At 48.0% G+C, this 26,160-nt stretch overlaps 1 protein-coding gene across 1 annotated transcript; it reads right to left on the reverse strand.

Annotated features, from left to right (window-relative positions):
- Nucleotides 1-960: 960 nt before the first annotated feature.
- On the reverse strand, nt 961-25,765 carry LIPG (lipase G, endothelial type). Its single transcript, XM_079942418.1, has 10 exons — nt 25,374-25,765; nt 22,271-22,452; nt 20,429-20,608; nt 18,804-18,915; nt 12,752-12,973; nt 9,997-10,239; nt 9,213-9,333; nt 8,061-8,279; nt 5,301-5,405; nt 961-3,271 (listed from the first exon to the last, which is right to left on the reverse strand). Exons 1-10 carry the CDS (start codon nt 25,483-25,485, stop codon nt 3,250-3,252), a joined length of 1,518 nt encoding a protein of 505 aa, XP_079798544.1. The 5' UTR covers nt 25,486-25,765; the 3' UTR covers nt 961-3,249.
- Between the last annotated feature and the right edge of the window lie 395 nt (nt 25,766-26,160).

Consider the following 26,160-nt stretch of genomic DNA (forward strand, 5'->3'; position numbering starts at 1 on the left):
CTACAAGATGGAATGATTTAAAGGACAACTTAAAGGGAATAAAAATGAATTCCTGGGACTTCCCTGGTGGTCCAGTGGTTAAGAATCCGCCTTCCAATGCAGGAGACGTGGGTTCAGTCCCCGATCAGGGAACTAAGACCCCATGTGCCTCGGGGCAACTAAGCCCGCGCACCACAGCTAGAGAGAAGCGCGAGCGCCGCAAGGAAAAGCCCGCATGCCACAACTAAGACCCGACACAGCCAAATAAATATTTATTTGCATTTTCAGCTGGGCCCCTGGGCACCCTGAAGAAAGACAGTATTTTTCAGCTTCTGGTGTGATCATCCGACTGATTTCTGGCCATATAATGTGGGCAACTCCTCATTGATGCTCTTAAAAGGTAACATTTCCCCCCATTTCCACCCTCCCACGGGCTAGAAGTGGACCTAATGGGGGACACTTTGGACTGCGGGGGTGAGGGGAACATCCTATGAATGTCAGAGCAAAAACTAAGAGCCTGGCTTTATGGAACAGAACCTCAATACCAGCTGAGACTAACACAATAGAGAATTCATCTTCTATCTGGTTTAAGTCACTGTTATCTAGATCCCATGGGACCAAACCTATATCCTCACCAATGTTACCCGGTCCTCCTCCCCAGTCCTCCCAAACATCCACCTTCAGGACTTTCTACTGCGATTCGAATAATTTCTCCTCTTGTTCTTCAGTGAAAGGAGTTGTTGTCTGCTTCTTACCAACAATTAGTATCAAATAGAGAATATATCCTATATTAAAGTAACTTCTTGTCAAAACCTAGGCTTAGGCAGGATAATTCTTTCAAATTTTGAGAACTGAGTTGCTAGACCATGAAGAATTTTGTAGATTTTTATTATTTTACTATTAAAATGTTAAATCTTGAAATCGGTTAATCATAAAGTAAAAACTAACCATATATTTATTTTTATACATTATATACATTTGAGAAATAAATAGTATTCTAAGCATTTAAAAAAGCATCATTATATACAAATAAGGCTTCAAGCCAAATGTATAAATACAGGACCCACTGAGGATTCGATTCCCAAGGCTTCCATTACAAAAGTAGAAGCAACCAGGATGCACAGTCAATAATACAAGCTCTACTCTGGCTAGAATGCAATCACAGAAGCAACAGAAAAGGCACACGATTGGATTGAGAAAACACCTTGAATTAAGGTATTTGACTGGTTATGTCTTCAGAGGTTTGGCACAGAACAATGACACAACCTTGGCACAACAGAGATTAAAACAACGTCCTTTAAAAACCTAAGTACAGAAAAAGTCGCTCTCCCCCTTTCTCACCTGACATCACATCTCCTTCCAAATCAATCTTATCCATAAAAATCCCAACCCTTGGCCCAGTTGTTCTCCCAGTTATATATTAATAAAAGAGTTTCGGGTTTCATGGATGGCTCTGAAAAAAATTCCTTGTTTGTTACATCTGGGGCATATTGGTGGGAAATGGCTATACGAGTCCTGATGAGGTAGCAGAGATGAGCATACCATGGGCATTGCCTCCAGGAAGTCTAGGTCCTCACCTGGCTCCTCCACCAACTTGGTATATAATTCTAGGCTTGTGCTGAACCTCACTAAGCTTCGGTTTTGTAAAATAGAGATAATAGTAACTGCCCTGCTCACCTCCTGTTGTGAGTCTCTAATTAAGTGATGCATGTTCAAATCTTTTGAAAATTATAAAAGGGTTCCTCAGATATCATGTATATTAATTCAAACCAAGATCTAGAATTAAGGGCTTTTTGAAGAAGTTCAGCACAGAAAGGGCACTTGTATTGGAACAAGATATTTCAAGAAGGAAAAAGCATGGCATTAATTCAATCTTGGTACCAGCTGTGTGTGACAGGTGCTGGTTTCTGTATGAACAGACATGTGTAACATATGTAATAGCCTCCAGCTTCTTACACAGAAGAGATTTTGCCAATCATATTCAGCAACTGGCACCATTCTGTCCCTAACATGTATAACACTCCGCTTGCCACTCTGCTGGTGATCAAAGATGTCACTCTTAAGGGAAATGCACTTTAACTAAGAAGAAATAGGTAGAAATCACTTAAAGCCTCAGGGTCCCCACCTCTCACATCCTGTAGCCCTCCCAGTGCCCCTCATGCCTTTCATCACGTGCATATCCATGGATCATCTAAACGGGAAGAGAGCCTAGACATCCCAACCCCATTAGGTTTCAAATGAGAAGATGGTCTGCAAAGATTTACTAAGGTGTCTACTGCCATGTGCTAATTAAGTTTCAGTGCTTAATAAACATTTGTCCAATCAAAAAATGAGCAATGGAGGGGCTTCCCTGGTGGTGCAGTGGTTGAGAATCTGCCTGCTGATGCAGGGGACACGGGTTCGAGCCCTGGTCTGGGAGGATCCCACATGCCGCAGAGCAACTAGGCCCATGAGCCATGACTACTAAGCCTGCACGTCTGGAGTCTGTGCTCTGCAACAAGAGAGGCCGCGATAGTGAGAGGCCCGCGTACCGTGATGAAGAGTGGCCCCCGCTTGCCACAACTAGAGAAAGCCCTCGCACAGAAACGAAGACCAACACAGCCAAAATAAATAAATAAAAATTAATAAACTCCTACCCCCAACATCTTCTTAAAAAAAAAAAAGAGCAATGGAAAAAGAAGAAAGCCAATGATGTGTGCTTTGGAGGAGGAGCTGGGGAGCAGGACCGAATAAAATGTAACCAGTCCACGTCACCAGTTACCCATCGAGCCCCAAGAGCGAGAGCCGCCACACCTCCCCAGATCTACTCTCCCTCCCCCGGTGAACAAGGTCCCAGGTCTGCCATCCTGACACGAGTCAGCTCCCAGGAGCAAGACCCCTCACTATGACTCAAGTCAGGTCAGGCAGCTGACAGCCTTCCACGCAGAGTCACTCGGAGCCTGTGTTCCTTGTTGGGTGAAGCACCGGCTCATCCAGTCCTGAGAAGCCAGCCCGGTACGCATAGAGGCCAGGGCATCGGCCATTTGCACACAGATCTGGAGTTAGAGCAATCGTAGAGCAGCAGCGGGAACAGCAGGAACAGCAGGATGTGGTCTCCTCTGGAGAAAAGTCCCAGCCATCATGGGAGGCACGGTGCTGGGCCCAGCAAGTGGGCTCCTCCCATTGCTCCAGGGTCAAGGCCAAGAAGGGTCTTTCCATCAGGTGGGTCCTCAGCAGTAACGTTCCTCCATGTGCTTGGAAATCAGGGAGTGGGGGGCCTTGCGGGGACCTTCAAGGATGCTCCGGGGTTGGGCTGAAAGGAACCACGTGGGAGTGGTGTTCATTAGCTGGCTTTGCAAACATGCAACTCTGTTTACCACAAGACCAAGCTTTCTTCCATACCTATCAGCCTCTTTTATTTGCTTCCCTTTCAGAATAAATGGAGAAAGTCCTGAATGCTCCCTCCTCCCCCTCCCCCAACAAGCCACAGATTCACTTTGAGAAACACCACACCGGAGCCTGCTCCGGGTTCCTAGTTCCATACACCTCAGTGTTGACATCTGCATATTTAGCAGAATACTCACCCACAGCACGCACATGTGCACACAAGCACACACACACACAAACACAACTTCGGGGAGAACTATAAAGTGCTCCTTTGCTTTGATCTAGAAACACAAGAGAGCCGGCAGTGTGGCGGGAAGGGGGCAAGGCAAAGTCAAGACATCTTGATTCTAGTCTCAGCTACAGTAATGTACTACTGAGCCTCTTGGAACCTCCGTCTCCTTCTCTGTGAACAGGTGAACGGTCTCCATGGCAGGAGAGAGAGTACTGACGGTGTAATATATGTCCAGGGATTCACCACTTCCTGGTGTTAATTTATTACTCGGGCTCCTATTGTTTTCTGTTCCTTTGAAGGCAAAGGAAAGGACCTGTTTTCTCAAAGAGGTATTCTGAGGCGAAGTATAACGTTCTCAACTATTATGAAGTTCCGGAGCGGAAAAGAAGTATATAAGAATAAGAATAGCAATCCTTCCTGGGTGTGTCCAATTTACATGGCTGTTCTGAGGATCAATGAAGTTAGTACATGTGGAAGCACTTGGAAAGGTATAAATTTGAATACAAACATAAAGAATTAAAATTATTACTATAGCAGAAAATCATATCCAGACTAGACCGAGTCACTTAATTAGATGGGCAGTTTTCAGAATCCCACAAGTCCTGTGATCGCCGAGCTTGTGGTCACGTCGATGCTCCTGAACAGGAGACAGAGCAGCCAGGGTGTAGCCCGGCCCTCCGGGCTGGCAGACAGTTAATCACAGGGGATCCCAGCACGGGCGCGGCTGCTTGATAATTGATACTCAGATTGAGGAGAGGTGACTTATCTGAGCAAGTGGAACCTCCATGCGTGAGAAAGAGCACAGGCTTTAGAGTAAACCAACCTGCTTCAAATCCTTACTCTGCCATCACCAAGGGGGGGACCTGGAAAGAGTGACCAAACCTCCCTGAGTCTCAGGTTCCCCAACTGTTCACAGGGTTACGACACCAGCATCATGAGCTTGATGATCGAAGTAAATGAGATGATGTATGGAAGGCGCTGACACAAGGTGCGCACACACTCCGTGCTCGGTGTAAGGCAGCAGCGTTATTATCTAGTACCTCTGATGGACCCAGGGGTAGGGGCTGGTGGGGGCCATCTCCCTGCTCCTCAGCAGGCATTTAGACTCAGAGGGTGTGTGACGGAGCCCCCTTTTGGGTGCACCCACTGCCTCATACCACGAGATCATCCTTCCTCAATTCTGAGATCATGAGACTTGCATGGAGCAAGGAGGACCCTGAAGCAAGAGCACATGAGCATTCCTGCTTCTCAAAAAGGGGGAGAATTGCCCACTAATATCCACTCACACCAACCTGGGTTCCAGAAAACCTTAAAGGGGGGCTATGCCTTATGCTTCTCCCTTACCTCCCACGCAACTCCCCACTCCAACCTGGTGCCCAGAAAGAAGCTGGGAGCCCTGGAACTTCCCACAGCCCCAGTCACTACAGAGAAGCTCCATCTAAGATGAGGACATGGGTACCAAGCTTGGGACTTAGTCACTGAAAGACCTCATTCCAGCAGGACCATGGCCGTGACACCTACAGGATGAAGCAGAGCAAGAGGCAAAGGGACTTTCACACCATCCAACATCCTACTCCTTCCAGCAGAAGGTCATCTTCATAAAGCAAGGGACTTTTATCTGTTTTTGTTGACTTATGTGTCCCAAGTGTCAGACACATGTCCAGCCTACACTAGGGGACCCATCAACATGCATTGCATGAACCTCTGAGAATGTCCTCCTTACCTGGTTTCATTTTTCATTCTCCAGCCATCTCGACACTTGTGAAACCAGAGCTCTTGGCCAGGGGATATGCGGGTGTTCTCAAGATCTTCTGCACAAAAAGTCAATCTAGGAGGAAAAAGAAACCACTGATGTAGCCAAAACTCTAGGGGAAGGTACATGGCTTGCACCAGCCATATGGTGCTCTCTGGACATGAGGCAGATGGAATAAGGAGAAAAGAGAAGCTTTTATCATGTGACCCCTGACTCAAGACCCTTCAGAACTCTCCACTGCTGCTACAAGCACACTGAAAGCGTCTCACTTTGATGTCTCCCATGATTCAGCTCATGCAGACTTTAATCACACCCCTCCTACCTTCTTCCTTCTGTCTATCCAAAAGCCTGTACCAAGGCATATCCTCTCTGAAGCCTCCCTGATTGCCCGAGACCTTATTAATCTAACCCTCCATTGACCTTCCAATTTCATAAATAGGCACATCCTTATATAAATGTTGCTTTTGTTATTGTCATTACTTCTTATGGCACGGAGTTAATAATGAAAGCTTTAGCTCATTTTAACACATTATATCTTGCCTTGAAGAGCTTGTGGATTCTTGCATCCATGGTGGACTATAAACTCCTTGAACGGAGGAACTCCAGGTCCCTCCAGCATGGTGTCCAGAAATACCCATTGACAAGCGTAACTGGAACTCAGCTGTGGGCTAATATCAAAGATTCAAGAAGTAGACAACCAAGATCACAGGAAGAATCCGTGATCTAATAATCGTTTCAACTGTAACTTACAGCCCAACCATGTGGGCTGCCCCAGCTTCAGTGGTGTGTGGACAGCATGACCTCATGACCAATAGACATGTGGTACACCTGACCGTGATGCTTACCAGCAGGACAAAAGCCACATTCCCAACAGCTTTCAGAACCTTCACCAGGAAGCCCAAACAGCCCATAAACACCCACAACACTCACAATCAGGAAATACAAATGAAAACAACAGTTGGGGACCAATTCACACTCAACGGAATAGCAAAAATGTCCACCAAAGGTAGGTGAGGAGGAGGGGAAAAGGAAGCTCTTACTCCGTGGATAAGATTAAAAATTGGTCCAACCACTTTGGAGAGGGATTTAATAATATCCCGTCCAGTTGGAGAATACAGACACTATAACCCAGTGATTCAGCATGCCCCAAAGAAGCTCTCACACACGTACACAAGGAAAATGTCCCAGGATGTTCATCGCAGCACTGTTTGTAACTGAAAAAAAGTAGCAACAACTTAAATATTCAGCAGAACAATGGTGAAACTATTGTTTGTGCAATGGCAGTTTACATACGGGAGTTGAATGTGAATAGACCAGATCTGTATGCATTGGATAAATCTCATAAACTATGTTAAATGGAGAAAAGCAACTTTTAAAGGAATGTGTCCACTCACGTAAACTTCAGAAGCAACCAAAACATTTCTGTAGGTTGTTTATGGATAAAACAGAAGTAGGGAAAGTATAAAAATCATGAAGAGGAAAACACACTGACATTAGTTAATGTTGGAAGATGGGTACATTTGGTTTGAAAGGGGAGGAGTCGGACGGGGGAGGGGCACAAAGGGGCTTCGGCTTTGTAATGTTTTGCTGTTTAAAATCTTATATCTGAAACCAATATGAAAATGGTTTACATTTATTAAGTCTCAGTGGTTTATTAAATTTGAAATATTTTATAAAAATGATCATCTTTCTGCTACCACACATCTTTCTGGTACAGGCTGCACTTATAAGCACCGAGAGAAGGAAAAAGACACGCAATTATCTAGATCACAGCCTTCATACTAACAGCTCCCCTCAGCTGGCACCCACCCCTGCCACATACACACTGGTGCACAGGTCTTCCGATCAGAATCACTCAGACAAGCAACTTAAGCCTCCACCCCCTGCATGGCCAAGCTGCACCATAGGTGGTGGATGGAAACGGGATGCATGAAGAACTGTAATGGAGAAAATGCCAGAAGAGATAGAAAGAAGGTGGAGGCTTCCTCCCACCATCCCAAGGCTGGCAGTGACCTCCCGGAGGTCTGCTGAAGGATTTGGCCAAGGAAACCCTCCTCTCTTGACAAAGGTCTTCCTGGCTGCTCCGAGAGTCAAGCCGCGTTTTAGCGGCTGATTTAGGGGTGGATTTTTTGTGTTAGGCTTGGTTAACAGACGTGGGGAAACTGCCAGCCGGCGTGGCACAGAGGAATCTGTTACTTGATGTTAGCGCCCCACGCATGTCCTTGAGTCAGAGCCTCCCAAAGAGAGGTATAATGCTCTGAAAATTGGATGCAAGGGAAGCCAGGACTCCCACAGACCTCATCCATGCAGGCTCCCTAAACTGGATAGTCTGGTTTGCTCTGGACAGGAGCAAGCAAAGGCTTTTGGTTGCACGGACCCCAGAGCAAACAAATTAACAAGGCAGCACTCCTAAAGAGCCCTGTCCAGGAGAAGCCCTCTTCCTCCGGGCCAGCACAGGGCTTGGCCAATGGAACAAGGGCTGGATTCCAGCCCCCGCTTGCCCACCCCTCTCAGCCCAGGGCCTGCAATCAGGGTACAAGCTGCACAACAGTGGACAGAGGCCTTGGTCTGGAATTCAGTTCTCCTCGCAAAGGGTTTGCAGTTTTGCCCATGTACTCTGGATACGGAAAGATGGAAGCTGTACGCTTAGCAAAGGAAAGGACGCTGCAGAGACGCACGCCTTCCGCTGACCACGGACCCAGAACAGGGAAAGGGTCGTGAGGCACTTACTTCCTCTGGGTTTCCCCGGACTTGACGCGGATGCGTCTGATATTCAGCTCTTGCTCGGACCTGCGGGGCTGAGACAGGTAGCTGCGAAGCTCTTTCCACAGGTTGTACCAGGACTGAGAAGTCCTCTCCCAGGTGAGTCTGATCTTCAGGAGGTCTCCCAAGTCCTCCTCGGTGTAGACCAGGAAGGTGTTGGTGGCATTCAGCTCGATCTGCTCCACTCTGCAAGGGGAGAGGGAAGCTGGTCTCAGTCCCCCCGCCACCTGGAAAACCGCAGCACCGTGGGGGTTGACGCAGTGGCAGCACCTGCCCCACTCGGATGGGAGAGAAATGCACAAGAGGTCCCCCCTACGTTCTGCACGTCCCACCAGCAGGACCGGGATGAAACCTCAGATGTGCTCCACACGGGCAGAGAGATAATGTCGACCACCGCACCCCAAACCATTCCTGAGCATCTCCCCATTCATGCTACTTCCTGGGGGGACAAGACCAGGAAAGAACAGAAATGAGAAAGCGCAAAGAAGTCACATCCCCACTCGACAGCGCCTCCTCCTCTCAGCCCACAGGCATCCATCTCCCTCGGAACTCTCAGCCCCTCCTGCCTGTCCCTCTCACGTGGCACTTGGGGGAGCTTGTCTCACCCCATGTGTGTGCATGAGTGTGTGCGTACAAGCCTGTTCCTCCTGCTAGAACCTCAGCCCTGAGAGTGAGTATTCTGATGACGTTACTTTGCAAGCCCAGCATTACTCAGCGTGGCGCTTTGCACCTTACAAGCGCTCAACGTATACAGATCACTGTGTGCCCCTCCCACAGATAATTAGAAACATGCCAGGGACGATGTTTATCAGGTTCCAAATTTCCTAAAGCCTCAGGAATCAGGCGTTCTCTGAAATGAAACAGCAGTTTCTGCCCAGCTGATCCAGCAGATTCTCACGCTGCTGATTCATCGCAGGAGCTGCCCTTCCAGAAACGTTCTGAGTCAAGGGCTAGGTGGAGAGTGTGAAGCAGGAGAGGAACCACACAGCTCCTCCCTGGCACGCAGACGAGCTCCCCTGCACTCGTTCACCTGGCACACAGAGAGCTCCTGCGCTCTCTCTCCTTTTCAAACCAATTCGTTCTCTGTCCTGAACTCAGCAAAGGAAACCCGTGACTTACATTTCCAAAGGCAGATTCTGGGAGTCTGCATTGGTGCCATAAATGGTGACATGAAAGGTGGGCTCAATTTCTCCCATGTTCTTGTAGCTGAAGACATGGATTTTCATCTGATAATGGTAAACTGCAGAGACAGCAGAACAGAGACATTTGTGAGCCTTGCTTGTCATCTTAGGGCACCCTGACCCAAACTGAGTCACCCAGCACAGTGAGTTTTTAGGGATTCTCATCCTTTGGGTCCAGCCCAGCCTCTAGCCTCCCTTTGATCTCATTCTGTCCAATGGCGTAAAAGGTCACTGCAGTATAGAAGAAGGAGCCTGAACTTTGGGTTTGGGGGATGCTGACCTAGGTACTTTCTAGATGTGTGACCTTGAATTAAGGACCAAGGTATTAACTTCTTGAGCCTCAAATTCCACCCACAATACCCACAAAACCTTACGGTTTTATAACATGCTATAAAAATGCGAGATATCATTTGGATCCACTGTTAGTCCTATCACAGATTATTCTGATGATCAAATGAGAAAACAAATACGAAACAGCTTTGAAAAGCTAAATGCAAGATAGAAACTTAAGATAGTGATATTGTGATCATAGAGTGGTGACTCACATCACAAAAGGAGTCCCCATCATTTATTTTTAAAGATCTACTTTCCTAGGCATTCACAATTTAATGTGACTTGCAGTTATTTGATTTAACTGCAGGAATGTGCCCGTCTACAATGTGGTATTTAGAAGGAGGAAAAAGGTCCTTCCCCAGGGCAATGCAGGTTTGGATGAAGGTTACCTCTGAAAGGCATGCCTGCCCGGGTTTTTAGGTACATTTTGCTATTCCTCTTGTTCCTCATTTTCTTGGCATTGTAGCCAATGCTATTACAACGGTTCTTCCGGCAACTGAGGCAGATCCCCTTTTTGAAGCGGTTGGAGTCCGTGCACTGGAATGCGAAGCTCGGCTTGTCCTGATTCACCAGAGAGTCGACAAAGAGGTGTACTGCCCGCTCGTGCTCGCATCTCACCACCTCTGCAATTGCTGGGGGAGAGAGAGACGGAGACCATCAGGCTGAGCTGCTTCTCGGTGATCCGCCCACTCCATCAGTAAGTACTGTACACTTCATCAGAAATAACTGCTTTTCATGTCACTGCTAGTATGCTTGTTTGTGTCATTCTTTTCTTTCTTTTTTTTTTTTTTTTTTTTTTTGCGGTATGCGGACCTCTCACTGTTGTGGCCTCTCCCGTTGCGGAGCACAGCCTCCGGACGCGTAGGCTCAGAGGCCGTGGCTCACAGGTCCAGCCGCTCCGCGGCATGAGGGATCTTCCCGGACCGGGGCACGAACCCACGTCCCCTGCATCGGCAGGCGGACTCTAAACCACTGCGCCACCAGGGAAGCCCGTTTGTGTCATTCTTAATGCATGCCCAGTGATATACTGTCTTTAGAACTGAAAGCCAGTCCTGCCACCGGACTGCTTGCCCTCCAGGTGGGAAGACAGCACTGATACACATGAAGCAATAAAGAGCAAGAGAATGCATAGCACAGGCACTAAACAGGGTGATGGAGACCAGCTGTGCAGTAAGAGTCACTAAGTCCTGATAGAGTCATGCGGTCACAAAATGCTGGAAATGGATCAGATGCTAAACATCATCTAGTCCGGGGCTCAGCAAACTGCACCTTGCAGGCTGGCCCCATTTTACTAAAGTTTAATTGGAACATAGCCACATGCATTCATTTATCTATTGTCTCTGGCTGCCTCCATGCTACGGTAGCAGAGTAGAGTTGTTGAAACAGAGACAGTATGGTTTGCAAAGCTGGAAATATTTACTAGCTGATTCTTTAAGAAAATGTTTGCCAGGCTTCTGTGGTGGTGCAGTGGTTGAGAATCCACCTGCAAATGGATGGGACACAGGTTTGATCCCTGGTCCAGGAAGATCCCACATGTCACGGAGCAACAGAGCCCATGCGCCATAACTACTGAGCCTGCGCTCTAGAGCCAGTGTGCCACAACTACCGAGCCTGTGTGCTGCAACTAGAGAAAGCTCACAAGAGCAGCAACGAAGATCCAAAGCAGCCAAAAATAAATACAAAATAAATAAGTTTATTAAAAAAAAAACTTAAAAAGAAAAAGGAAAGAAAATGTTTGCCAACCTCATCCTAGTCCAGTACTTTCAGTTGTAGATTATGGGCCCAAATGCCCTTAGAGATGAAGTCATTTGCTCAGGGTCACAGAGTCAGTTGGTTGCAAAGCTAGGAGTATAATTTGGATTTTTGTGACCCGCAGTAATCATTATTTCTTGTAACCAGAGGCTAAAGCCAATAGTTCCAGTAAATCCTTGGACCTTAAGAAAAATTTGGCAAAGCTCCCCTTCCCCTTCCTCATTAATATCACCAGCCTTAAGAAATGCCATCATCTGATCTCCCCTGCAGGGCTGAACTCCCCTTGCATGAACCCCCAAGCCCCGCAGGGGCTCCTTGGATGTTATCACCTTGGGAGAGAGCAACTTAAGACTGAGTGACAGAGTGGACATCCCAAGAGCAGAGCATCACAGTGGAGAGAGCCAACTGGGGCCAAGACTTAGAAATGCTGCCAGGATGCAAGGCGGTGAGCAAATGAGAAACCAAGCACCTCAGTTTCAGCAGCAAGCTCACTTCAGCCCAAGACTGCTGGGAATAGGCTTAGCATCCAGCAAGACAGATTATAAGTGAATGGAGGAAGAATCTTGAGTTTATTTCTTTAAAATGTTACCAAAAATTAAATGATAGTACATCCATGCTAAAGAATATTATACAGCCTTTTAAAAGAATAAGGTAAGTAGATATGTGTACTCTGATGTCTAAGAATGTCCGTAATATATATTAGGACTGAAAAAGCAAAGTTGCAGAACAATGTGATTTTGAAAAATATCACACACACACACACACAAATAAATTTGCAAAGCGATAAGAGTGGAAGGATACACACAACATGTTCATATTGGCTACCTCTGGAGAGTGAAAGTAGGAGTAGGTGTGGGAAATGAAGGGGTATTTTCACTTCTTGCTTTAGGCAATTTTATAATGCTTGATTATTTTCCCAACAAATATGTATTCCTTTTGTTATAAAAAGAAATTAATCAATAATAACTGTGACCTCAAAGCACAAGAAAGCAGAGCAGAGACCACGGGAAGGCTGTTAATTGGCTTGCAGGATGATGAACTGTAGAATAAACTGTTGAAGGGCCACTGGGGGCTAGTGGGAATAATGAAACGGATGCTGTCGGGAGCACGAACAGCTCCGGCTGATTTAGGAGGAGATGCTATAATTGAGTCAAAACAAAAAATAAGGAACTGGGGGCTTCCCTGGTGGCGCAGTGGTTGAGGGTCTGCCTGCCAATGCAGGGGACACGGGTTCGTGCCCCGGTCCGGGAAGATCCCACATGCCGCGGAGCGGCTAGGCCCGTGAACCATGGCCGCTGAGCCTGCGCGTCCGGAGCCTGTGCTCCACAACGGGAGAGGCCACAGCAGTGAGAGGCCCGCGTACCGCAAAATAAATAATAATAAGGAACTCACTTCCATATGCAATTGACCCCAAGACATCGTTGAGTCCACAGCCCGGCTGGAAGTCACCTCCATTGGGGTAGATGTCAATGTGACCCACAGGCATCTGAATCCCGATGCTCAAGCCAAAGGAGCGCGTGTAGGTGTGCAGGACATCCACGAAGTCTGCGTCGTCAGGGGACAGCCTCCTGTGGATGTCAACCCCTTCAAACATGGGCCCAGCAGGATCCAAACCTACAGCAGAAGGGAGAGCCAAGACCAGCTGTGTCAGGTGCGCTAAGGCAGTGGGTCCTGGTGGATAGCTAAGCCGGCAAGTGTAAAATGAAGACATCCCCACCCTGGGAATCCTAAAGGGTGTGGTGCCTGTTGCAGAGGAACGTATGCTTTCTTCTGAAGCCTGTCACCTGTCCTGACAACTCAGCTGACTCAGTAAATTGGCCATGGGGTTCAAGTGACACGTGGATCTGAGGAATCGTGCACTGTCAGAACTGAAGCAGTTCTAGAGACTTCCCTGGTGGCACAGTGGTTAAGAATCCGCCTGCGAGTGCAAGGAACACAGGTTCGATCCCTGGGCTGAGAAGATCCCACATGCCACGGAGCAACAAAGCCCGTGAGCCACAACTACTGAGCCTGTGCTCTAGAGCCTGTGTGCCACAACTACTGAGCCCGTGTGCCACAGCTACCGAAGCCTGCATGCCTAGAGCCCGTGCTCCGAAACAAGAGAAGCCACTGCAATGAGAAGCCTGTGCACCACAACGAAGAGTAGCCCCCGCTCACAAAACTAGAGAATGCCTGCACGCAGCAACAAAGACCCAATGCAGCCAAAAATAAATACATTAAATTAATTAATTAAAAAGAAAAAAAAGAAGAACTGAAGCAGTTCTAAAAAGAACTTGGGCTGGCTGAAACTAAGCCATTCATTCCATTTATTCTGCCACTGGGAGCCTTCCACAGTCTTAATTTTAGCAGAATTTTGACAGAATAACTAAGCTACCTACATCTTCAAGAGGGAAGACTCAGTCTCCCCAAACTGAGCTATTTGTATTTGGACTTACACTTCCCCTTCCTTTAGTTATGAATCAGGCCCAGGAGTGGAATGGCAAGAGGGGGGTACACCAGGCACACTGAGCAGCCGTGTCTCAAGCCTCCAGAATTCCTTTCTTTTGAAGCCACAAGGAGAAAACGTTTTGTCTGCAAACTTTCTGTATCAAACAAACAGCACTGCAGAGAGCACTGGTTCTCACATTTGAAACAGCACAAATATCTCTGGGGAGCTTCTTACAAATTTGGATTCCACCGTGTAGCTATGAAAAACTCTGGGAGGACGCACAAGCCCCAGGTCACCTGTGTGTATGTGTGTCAGGGGAGAAGGCAGGGTTGGCAACTGCAAAGATAGTGGCAGCAACAGAGACACTTTCACCATCTTGTATAATAGTTTGGGAACCACATGAGTGTAAAACCTTTCAAAATAGAATTTGCAAAGCATAAAATGCAGATTCCCTGACCCCCAAGAGATTCTGATTGGTAGGTCCGGTGTAGAGCCCAGAAATAGAGGTTTATTCCCCAGCTGATCCTAAAAATAAGTGGTCTGTGGACCAGATTTCGGAAAAACTTCTCCATGCTTCAGTAGCATTTCGAAAATGAAATCTGAATGTCTTGATTCATACAGTTCTTGTGCGATATTAAGGAGTAAGGGCTTGTCAGGGTAATACTGGCTACTATTACCAAGCTTAAGTAATTATGGGAGCTGGATTCATCCCAACCTAGAGCCCTACAGACACAGAGAGAGGACCTGGAGAAAGTTAAGAAAACATTATGTGCAGCAGAGGAAGGGGGTTTGTTTAGTCTAGAACAGTGGTTCTCAACTAGGAGGGATTTTGCTCCCAAGGGGACACTTGGCAACCTCTGAGGCATTTTTGGTTGTCACCATTGGCGAAGAGGGAGAAAAGAAGCTGCTAGCATCCAGGGAGTAGAGGCCAGGGATGCTGATAAGCATCCTGCAATGCACAGGTCAGCTCCCACACGAGCATTATCTGGCCCCAAATATGAATAGTTGCTGAGGTTGAGAAACCTGGATCTAGAAACACCAAGGTAGGGAGGAGGTATGACCAAGAACAGAGCTGTGAAAGCAGCAGATGAGTAATAGAACAGTGTTCCCAGACCCCAGTGCAGTGGAACAAGGGAGCACATCGTGAGGCTTGAGGGGGGTCATTTTAGGGTAAACAAAAGGTAGAACTGTTGTCCAGAGCGGACAGTAAACCTGTGGAACTCGCTACTCATGAGAACTGGTAATGATTAACACTCTGAAGTTGAGAAAAATGTATGAATGACAGAGGCAGAAAGGGAGCCCAGGCTGCCTGGGGGCTCATCTCTAGCCCAGGACCCAAAAGAAAGATGGCACAAAAACAGTGGCCTCCCGGAATAGCTCTCGATGACTCTTTTTAGGGACTGAACGGACGCAGTACTGACACAGGTGGCCTCTCCCTGCCTCTCACCATGTCCTCTGGAGAAAAAAAAAAAGAAAGAAGAGGAACATTCTGCTTTGCAGCCAATAAGAGAGGGGCTCTTGTATCGGTGAACAAAAGTCTCCACCAGACAGTCAGTGCCATGGAAACCAAGCTGGGCTGGAGGAATGCAGGCGGCTGACGGGGCTTCTGGAAAGGCCGGCTGGCAGGCAGAGCTTTCACCTCCCCGGACTGACCCCGCCTGACACGTAGCTAGGGCCCACCGACTCTGGGGAAAAGTTTCACAATTTACTTCTTAACTAGGAATGGGAGGGTGAACGCATCCCCTCCAAAAACAAGAGATGATGGAGAACCACCTCTTCTTCCATTCAGTCAGACTCCCCGCAAAGTGTTCTGTCCAGCAAATGGAATATACACATGCATGCACACGCACACACACCCTGTCGTGCACATGTATACACACAGGAAAACCTCCACCTTCTGGCCTGGCAGGGCAGAGGCTGCTGCGCTGTAACAGCTAGTGCATCTCTCCCAGCAGGAGAGCGGCAGCATTGTGCAGTGGTGAGGTGCAGACTCGAATCTGATGGCCTGCCTGGGTTTGAATCCCAGCTCTGCTACTCAGGGTGTGAGATATCATTAAAGTACATACTGAGTCCTATTTTCCCCATCTGTAAAATGAAGCCCAAGGACCCTTTTGCCTGGACGTTATGTGGCTTACATATGGCATAAAATACCTGTCACACGTTGAGTGCTTGACATTAGGTAGCATCTAGCCCACAGCCTGCAGGGTGGACACTTAGTTCACATCTCTTGAATGAATGAACAGATCTGCTTGCTTATTTATTTATAACTAACAAAACACAAGTTCAATTAGAAATATATGACCTCTTCCCTAATATGTCACAGAACTCCCTCCGAAGCCTAAGAGGATAAAACTTTAGCAAACCTCAGTCCAGAGCTCTCTGGTCCAAGCAAGACTGGGGTTCAGGTACCTCCTGCAGGTCCAGGCTAAGGAGCCCTGCTGGCCTCGGTACAGCGGCGTCACTGGCCTCTGCCCCACACGAGCTGCAGTTTCTGGTGCTCTTACCAGTCAGGACCACCTGGTTCCCAGACCCATGGGAAGTCTGAGGGGAGAGGAGAGGGCACAGGCCTCTCCCATCAGACATGCACAGCAGCATACGTCAGGTCAGCCAGATACCCTCTGAGGTGCTGCCTGGCAACTGGACAGAGGCCATTCCTTCCTGTTATGTTCACCCCGGTCCCCTGCTCCACAGAGAGGCCGCAGAAAAGGGGCTGTGCTCAGGACATGCCGGTCCCAGTGCTCTACGCAGACAGCCCAGAGCACTGATTAGCATTCTGCCAGCAAAGCCCGCATCTCAGCTGCTCCCACCCAGACAGGCAGGGGGAAAGAACTGGAACTCTCCTACTAGCCCCATCTCATTTCAGACTTAGAAAGAGGAAGAGGGAGGATCTGCAGCTTGTCTTTGTTGCCAAGGACACTGGCCCTGGTGCTCCGGCAGGGGCCTTGTGTGTGCTGCAGTTTGAGCACAGCTGGCCGAGCTCTGCAACATCTTGCCTCTTGCTGGGGGCTAGGAGGAGGTGCTCAGCCAATAGAACCCTGAGGGGCTTGAGGCCCAACGGCTTTGCTCCAGCGATGGGTTAATGAGCAGTCATGTGTGGCCACATTACCCGTTAGACAGGTCAGGCCCCGCATCTTGATAACCAAAAGTAAAGCTCTCAAGCTACGCTGAATCAAACAGTTGGATCTAAAGGAGTGTGTGTGTGTGCTCGTTAGACTTAAGCCCAGGGACAATGATTTAAGCAGGGCTACTAAACCTCACAAATGTATATATTTTTAAATCTGCCCCACTGGCTTGTTGTTGAAACCAGAAACTCTACCTCTACTAAATCATTCTTTAGCTAACGACTCCCTTCTACCTGAACCCTGTTTTCAAACGAAAACATTGCCAGGAAGGAAACGATTAACTCTTTCCTTCTGGGTGGCCAGTTAGGCCCTTAGCATGTTGGAGGTGAGGGAGAAGCTGGGAGGGAAAACAAATAAAAGAATGCTAGCAGGGGGATAAAAATTCAGGGCAACAAATTTGCCATTAAGGACTTCCCTGGTGGCACAGTGGTTAAGAATCCACCTGTCAATGCAGGGAACTCAGGTTTCAGCCCTGGTCCGGGGAGATTCCACGTGCCGCAGAGCAACCAAGCCCACGCACCACAACTACTGAGCTCACGTGCTGCAACTACTGAAGCCCGCGCACCTAGAGCCCGTGCTCCGCAACAAGAGAAGCCACTGCAATGAGAAGCCCGTGCACCGCAACGAAGAGTAGCCCCCACTCGCCGCAACTAGAGAAAGCCCACGTGCAACAACGAAGACCCAAGGCGGCCAAAAATTAATTAATTTTAAAATAAATATATAATCTTAAAAAAAATTTGCCATTAATTTTCTCCTAGAGGAGAGTATGTTTTTTGAGAGGGCCTCCAAATGGGGAAGAGAATCCTTTCCACTTTTCACTATCATTCAATGATTTAAATCAAACTCTCATATCAAAAGGTCACCGATTATTTGCCAAGGGGAAGGGGGCGAGGGAAGGATTGGGAATTTGGGATTAGCAATTGCAAACTGTTATATATAGGATGGATAAACAACAAGGTCCTACTGTATAGCACAGTGAACTGTACTCAATATCCCGTGATAAACCACAATGGAAAAGAATATGAAAAGAATATATATATGTATAACTGAATCACTTTGCTGTATAGCAGAAATTAACAAAACATTGTAAATCAACTACACTTCAATAAGATTAAAAAAAAAAGCTCACCAATTCTGTCTATGGAATGTTTATCTCTCCAAATAAACTCGCTTTCACTTAAAAAAAAAAAAGCTCACTAACGTGGAAAATTCAAATTTCTATCGACTACCTGGGTACCAATATCAGATAGAAAGGTCTCTTTAACGACAACATTTAACCACTCATTCTAAACAGGTAATTATCACTAATAAATATGCCAACTAAACATGGGAAAGAGGCTGTTAGTGGATGAAATAGAAACCAGAGGCAGAATTCAAACCACAGCCCATCTCTCATTCCTTTCCATTGAGGTCCTGGCATTACCATGGGCAGAGACTAGAAGTGAGCACCAGAGGCTTGCAGGCCTGGGCTCCACCCCAGGTCTGCCCCTGAGTCTTAGCTCTTTACCCCTGGGTGTTTCCTCACCTGTTGCACCAGACCTGGTTTTCAAACTGTGCTCCCTGGTGCTCTGGGACCCGGAAATTCCTCCAGAAAAGGGGGAGGCTCAAATAACAAGGTTAACACTACTTGCAAATACCCAGCTTTGACCAGAACACACCTTCTATCTGTTTCATACATTGGGGACCTGCACACTTTCAATTTGAAAAAGGGCTCTGAGACTTTTGGACATTTGAAAAGCCCTGGATTAGATGTTCTCCAGGTTTCTTCCAAGGCTAACCCTCTACGGCTCTCTCCTGCTGCCTCTTAGGGAGCACTCTGGTTCAGGAAAGCCTGGTGGGCAGAGCAGCTGAAGGAGCTCCAGGATCAGCCATGAGTGAAGGGAGCAACACTTACCCGTGATTCTGCCCACCGTGCCTTTCACGAAGTTGCCGGCATACCCGGCCACGTGAGCCCCAAGGCTGTAGCCGATCAAGTGAACATCCCCGAGAGAAAAATCCTCCTTCCCCTGCAGGAAGTCACAGAGGTGTGTGAGTGAAGAGTGTGGTCCTGAGCCCCAAGGCCACCAACAATTCAACAAGTCAATCACGTTGGGGAGACGCGGGAGGGGGGAGGGGGTGGCAGTGTGGAGCTCAAAGCCACCGGGCTCACTGGAGACTAAGTGCCAGCCACAGCCTGCAGCAGGGTGACCCCTGCCCACCCTCTTATGCCCACGAGCTGCAGACCTCCTCATCCCAAACCTGCCTGGGACCCCAGAGTTGAAGCATCAGACCCTCACAGGGCACTCAGCAGTGGGGGTGAGGAGGCGGTGATTTGACCCCATGGCTCAGGAATCGAGCTCGACAAAACAACCCAGGTAGGGCTTTCCTGGTGGCGCAGTGGTTGAGAGTCCGCCTGCCGAGGCAGGGGACACAGGTTCGTGCCCCGGTCCGGGAAGATCCCACATGCCGCAGAGCGGCTGGGCCTGTGAGCCATGGCCGCTGAGCCTGCGCGTCCGGAGCCTGTGCTCCACAACGGGAGAGGCCACAACAGCGAGAGGCCCGCGTACCGCAAAAAAAAAAAAAAAAAAAAAAAACCCAGGTAGAGGACTGAGGACCGTTCAAGACTCCTGACCAGAATTCTGCCAAAATTATTCAGATTCCATCGGCTTCTAAAAGGAAGCTCAGGCTGTAATTACCCAGATAATAGGGTCACTTAGCCAGTGTACCAGCCAGTGTACCCCTGCATCCCATTAAGTCCACTGAGCTCAGGTAAATCATTAAGCTATAAAAAGTAAATTTAAGACCCCAAGATCTGTTTTCCACATTTTATGCAAGGCACTAAGCTACATTGGTTTGAACCAACCCTCCGTACCCTCAGCCCAGCCACCCTTAAGAGGCCAGAGCAGACTTCAGTAGGTATTTAAGATTACAAGCTGATCCTGGCTTCTGAGGGCATCAGCAATTAATGAACCAAAAGGCAAATTTTCTTCCCTCAAGTAAAGTAAAAGGAAAAATCCAGAAATGTGTCAATAATTAGAAAGCTTTCTAAAAGTCCCAGCTTCCAAATGTTTCAAGCAATACTTAATTCCGTAAAAAATTGGAAGCTCAAAGATATTCTCAGACTCCTGAAGTTCACTGAAACTGACCTGTCTGACCTGTTTTTTTTTTTACAGTCTTAGAATTTTTTAAATAAATTTATTTATTTTATTTTTATTTATTTTTGGCTTCGTTGGGTCTTTGTTGCCGCGTGCGGGCTTTCTCTAGTTGCGGCGAGAGGGGTCTACTCTTCGTTGCAGTGTGCGGGCTTCTCATCGCAGTGGCTTCTCTTGTGGTGGAGCATGGGCTATAGGTGCATGGGCTTCAGTAGCTGTGGCCCACGGGCTTAAATGCTCCATGGCATGTGGGATCTTCCTGGACCAGAGCTCAAACCTGTGTCCCCTGAATTGGCAGGCAGATTCTTAACCACTGTGCCACCAGGGAAGCCCCTGACCTGTATTTCTTAAAAGGGTTCAGGGTCCTGCTCGTAAAAGGTCCCGTTACCTGCAGCCAGTTGAGCATCCTGGCGACGCTGTGTCCCACCTCCCTTGTATTGTTGACTGCGTCTGTGTAAAGTTGGTGAGCCAGCGGGAGCCAGTCCACCACCACGACGTTGGCTCCTTTCTCTCTTGTCTGCAGGGCTGACACGAGTTTGTACAGCCAGCTTTCAAACATGCCGCTCATCTGCAGAGAAAACGGGGCTTTTTAAAAAAATTTTTCTTCTGGGTTTCAGAAATCCTAATGAATATGGAATTCAGTTCCACGACCTTCTCCCCAGCCACTTCTGGAACCTTCACATTGACTACCCAGGCATCAAACACTTGCACATGAGCCGGGCCAGCCACAGGCAGGATTGCTACATGGGTGATTGTCTTCCATTACGCTTGACATCTCCAGTTTTTCCCATCAAAGATGTCAGAGCTGGTGTCCTCTGCTGCTGCCCCACTGACCGATAGGCCCCCTATGAGATATAAGTTGGTGGCGATGCTGGCTTGAGGTTAACCGAAGTCCTGTCACAGTCAGGCCAGTAAGTGGCCTGGTCCATCATTCAAAGGCAGCTGAGAAGGGTTGCCCTGGAGAATTAGTTTCTTTCTCAGAGATGCAGGGAGATTCTGTCTCTTAGGCAAATGCAGAGTTAACAAATGACCCCTTCCCACAAGCCATCTCTGCCATCCTTCTTGACCCCAGAGTAGAGAAGATCTGTCCCTGGAATCCCAAATTAGAACTCAGAACACACTTTCCCACAGAAACAAAGTGTGAATGGTGACTAGGTCCAGCTGTAAACCCATCCACAAGTACATTATTAGATAAACAAATTTTCTGTGCCTGGCCTGGGAACCCTAACGCCATTTACAATCTTGCTTCTATGGGAAACTGCTGTTCCAAGTTCCAAACAGATTATAAAAGAACTTTCTGGAATGCAACCCATTTGTAAGTTGCAGGCAGTTTGTACTTGCATTTTGACAGGGGGCCTTATAAAGGTTCAAATGCATAATTCTAATCGTAGGCTGTGGGGTGAGGATGGACGGCAGGCCCTTCATCATCCCTCCAATTACATTAGGTAGGTAGGTACCTACAAACCACCCACCCCCACCAGGCCTGACCCCAACAGTTGGTGATAGACCTAAAGACCCAGAAAGCATGTAACGGATATGAATTTCTCATCATTAAGAGGAGGAATGTCCCCTCCCAATTAGCCCAGGCAGAAACCTGCTCACTTAATAGTGCCATTTTCCTACAGACTGCCATTAGATGAATGAATAAATCCCTCGCTGGTCAAAAGCTTCTGAGGCTGAGTGTTAAAGCCCTTTTTTGTTGAAGTTCGTCATGGGCTTTTCAATGTGAATTGCTCAGCTAGGTCATATAAAGACTCCAGCGCCTTTAAACGGAGCCATCTCTATGCAAACAGGAGGGCACCATGCCAACCAGGGCCAGCCAGCCAGGCCAGCTGCCTCCTCACAGACTCTCTGAGCCAGTCAAGTTGCTTCCGTTCAGCTCAGCTCTTACGGAGGGATGGCCCCCGCGACGCAGTGGTTGACCAATGTAATTAAGCGTAATTAGAGGGCCCCTTAAGAGCCAGTGGAGCTGGGCTGCTGCCCTCAGGAGAGCCACTTTCTGAAAGCCCGCTGTGTGCCAGCGTTAAATACCGCCCTGCTGGAGTCCAGATTGCCCCCTTAGCAAAGTGCCCATTACATTCTTCACAGCTGTCTGAAATACAAGCAGCCCACAAGAAAAGAGGGGGAGACAGAGTGGAATCTGGAAGCACCAGTATGCTTTCTAATTGACCAAAACAAAGGAAACCAAATCTCCCGGAAAGCTGTAGCGCTCCCTCCCCCAGAGGCTCACCGTCCATCCATGAATGATGAAAAAGGTTTTGGCTGTCATGTTGAAGCCACAGTCTTCTAAGGGCTGGTTGTGGTCAAAGGAGAGGTAGCATCCTTCATGCTCTGGGTCCTCAGAGGTGCGGACGTTAAATCTCACCGGGGGTTTGGCAGCAGCCGGTACAACCCTGGATTTGTTGAGCTCATCTGGGGAGAAATAACAGAGCAAGGGTATAACTAGCAGGCCTGGGTGGTGAGAGATCTAGGGTCTAGTTCTAATTCACTCTTGAGCAAATTACTTAACCCCACTGGGTTTCAGTTTTTACATCTGCTGAATGTTTCCTCCTCACCTCCCAGAAGAGTTGCGAAGATGTTATAAAAGGGACATCTCACCAATATTTGAGTATTAATGAGTCACTAGGATCAATTACTGTGAATCTGAAATAAGTCTCTCTTGCTTTTCTTTCTTCTTCCCCATCCAAACCAGTTCTCTTTCCTTCCCTCAAGTTACTAGTTTCAGAGTATGGGTCCTTAATTCTTTTCCTGAAATGCTTGGGACCAGTTGAGTTTCAGAATTCAGAAATTCTCAGATTTTAGAAAGGTATTATGGCATATATATATATATATATATATATATATATATATATATATATATATATATATATAATATAACACCCCCAGCAGGGTCTGGGACATTCCCATTCATCAAATACACCAATAATATTTCTGCAGGGAAATACATAACTACTCACACTCGAGGGGAAAAAAAAAAAGATTCTAAATATCCTCTTATCGGTTCAGGTCAGTTTTTGCTGCCAAATGAGTAAGAGTTCAGGTCAGGTAAGGCCAGTTCTTGCTGCCAAACAAGTTACCAAACAAATTTTTCAATTTTCAAAGATTTTGGATTTTGGAATTGGAGGTAAGGAGCTGTTGACCTCTTATGCAATGGGCTTCCCTAATACTCTCATCTCGATTTCAACACTTGCTCCAAAGACCTCATGCATCCTCAATGCTCCTTGCAGTACCAGACATGTGCCAGACAGTCTTCTAGTTTGTTGAATAAATTAAATAAGTTATTGAAGCCATGGAGAAGCTCATAAGCGCAGCAAAACCTCTCTTTTCAGCTCCACTGCACACACACAGTCCCGTCTAGGAGATGGCCCTGCTACAAAACACAGCCCATGTCACTGATGGTCCCTATGGCCTTTTAACACTAGGTACTGTCATCACCACACTATTTCAGAAGGTCCTAAATGAGCCTCATCTAGCATTCTTCCAACCATCCAGGATACCCTCCCTTGATAACAGGCTAGGAAATTAGAAAATCAAACTTTCCGGTCACCCAGAAATCAAGTGAAAAGGTACCGAATGACCATCCCAGGAGCTTCATTTATCCCAGAGTTAAAAAACAAATGGAGTCATGGAAAGAGAGACCAGAGTGGTGGACATGTTGGTGGGGAAGCGGACAAGTGGGAGGACAGCTATGCACCAGATGTAAAAAGGGTAAGGTTCCAGAAAATGCGACTAAATATGCATGAGCAGAACTTTGTCATTAAAGTAACGAACAAAAGCCCCAACTGACAGAAATGTGAACCACGGACATAACTCATTCAATATCTCCCAATTTCCACCCAGATAGCCACTCACAGAGACCAGGTGGGAAGTTCAGGAGAAAAGGAAAGGGGGTCTGCTGGCTTCCTGCCACCGACTTGTGGATAAACTCACACACTGACATAAAAGGTTCACCTTAGTAGCTGGCTCTCTCTGACACCACAGTTCTCTAGCTCATTTCTACTACTTCCAGCCTGAGTCACTTCAGCCTCTGGAGCTTCATGATCGTCCTTCATCCGGATGTCCTCAGGCTCATTCTCTTACCTCCTTCAGCTCCTTGCTCAGGGGCCAGCTCCTCAGGGATGGAAGCCTGGTCCCAGGCTAACACTGCACCACCTTCTCCCACCAGCCCTCTGTACTTTCCTCCTCTGCTTTATTTTTTTCCATAACACTGAGCACTATTTATATATTTTAATTAGTTGACTAGCTGTTTTCCCACCACTGAAATGTAAGATCCATGGGGGTAGGGGTTTACACCCATTTTGTTCACTGCTCTATCCCTCACTCCGAGAAGGATGCCTGGCAAATAAATACTGTTTTGAATGAATGAAATGGCCCCCAAATACTCAGAATCGCAGAACATGGAAGTTGGAAGGAATGTTAGCACTTTACAGGAGAGGAACTAGAGATGCAACCTACCCTGGTTCAACTGCACTAGAGTTGGGAACATGTTAAATAAAACAAGTTTTTTCCATTCATTCCAATTAACCTCCTGCACGCACATAAGCAACATGGACCAGCATCATTTGACCCAACCTCAGCAGAATAGTAGAAGATGAAATAATAGTGTGTGGTTCAGAGGTTCCCCGCTCTCCTCTGCTTAACTAATTGACTTGGTACTCCCGCTGGGTGACCCTACCCTCGCCCCTCGGGGCAGGTTCCTCCAGTAGAAAAGACTGCCACGCAGAACTCAGAAGAAAAGCTGGCAGCTGGAAGGAGGAGGAGGACGGAGAGGTAGAAGAGGAAGAGCAAGGGCTGGAAAGACTTGGGGAAGAGGAGGCTGGCAACCCGGGGAATAAGCCCAGCAGCTTCTCTGCACAAATTACTCACCTAATACTCCCGGCAAGCACTACTCAAACCAGAGCCAGCTACCCTGATACCTTAACTTTCAAGACACCTACACCGAGATTAAAAGGAAGGGCACCAGGTGATAGAGCTCTAACAACCTTCTTGCCTCGAAAACCCCAGGTTCAAAGAGGAGGACAAGGTTAAACAGCCGCTGGCAGCCAACTCTGCTGACTGGACAGCACCGAGAGGAGAACCGTATAACGACAAGGGGGCGGGGCGAGAGCGAGCGCGGGCGAGCCTGCGGCCTCTTGGACGCCTGGCCGGGGATGTCCTCGTCGGAAGCGCCGAGGAACAAGTGATCTCCAAGGCTGATTAGGAGGACCCAATGGACAGCGCAGGGGGTAAGGAAGAAGAATGTCGCAGGATCGAGGAAGAAGGGTGCGCAAGACAGAGGGGAACTGGCACAGAAAAGAAGTTGTGGGGTGTTAATAAGAACAAGGACACGTTACCTTGCAGCCGACCCTCTGGACCAAGGGTTGCGGGACCTCCCGCGTCAAAGCAACAGTAAGCGCTCCAGAGGCAGAGCAGAAGACCGGAGTTTCTCATCCTTCCCGGCCACATCCCCTTCCCCCAAACGGGACTTTTAGAAAGACCACAAAAAAAAAAAAAAAAAAAAGAGCCGCCTCTCGATGTTTCCAGCAGTCCGAGCCCGTAAGACCCGAAGTGGGAAGGCTTCTCTAGACCAGAGAGAGTGGTGGCCTTAGACAGCTGCAGGTGGAGAAGGTAGAAAACGAAAACTTGGCTAAACTGAGCCACGGGGTGGTGAGGGGAGTGCGAAGATGCTCCAACCAGAACCAGATCTGCCCTCACCCGTGCCGTTCTCCCGGGAAGCCAGGGCTCGCCACTGTCACACCGCAAGCTCCCCGGCGAGGTAGTTTTTTAAACTATTGGAGTCATCTGACCCATCGCCAGATGGTGATTTGCATAATTTATTCCCGTCCCCGGACTCTGATTGGTCACACCTTCTCTGACGCCCGAACCAAAGACTCCCCAAAGTTTGAATGAAAGCGCCGCACACCCACCGCGTGGACACTCTACACGCGCCGCCTTGTCTCCTCCCCAGTCAGCTTCGCGGGCAGCCGCGCTCTCGCCACCCCACTTTTTCCTAGTGTCCACTCCCGGACCCTAGATTCTCCGCTCGCCCCTGCAGCCCCAGGAGGGTCCTTGCCCCAAAGCCCTGTTCCCGCCGCGCTTTCGATCGCTGGAGAAGGAAGGCTGTCCTCTCCAAGGCGCAAA

The sequence above is a fragment of the Stenella coeruleoalba genome (genome assembly GCF_951394435.1).
Source record: "Stenella coeruleoalba genome assembly, chromosome: 14".
Lineage (NCBI taxonomy): Eukaryota > Metazoa > Chordata > Mammalia > Artiodactyla > Delphinidae > Stenella > Stenella coeruleoalba.

What these genes read in the sequence shown, in the direction of transcription:
- LIPG (XM_079942418.1), bottom strand. Translation starts at nt 25,485, where the DNA reads ATGTGGCCGGGAAGGATGAGAAACTCCGGTCTTCTGCTCTGCCTCTGG. An exon ending in TCCAGAGGGTCGGCTGCAAG is followed by an intron (nt 22,453 to 25,373) that starts GTAACGTGTCCT and finishes ATTTCTCCCCAG; the next exon opens with ATGAGCTCAACAAATCCAGG. An exon ending in CAGAATCTGCCTTTGGAAAT is followed by an intron (nt 8,280 to 9,212) that starts GTAAGTCACGGG and finishes CTCCCCTTGCAG; the next exon opens with AGTGGAGCAGATCGAGCTGA.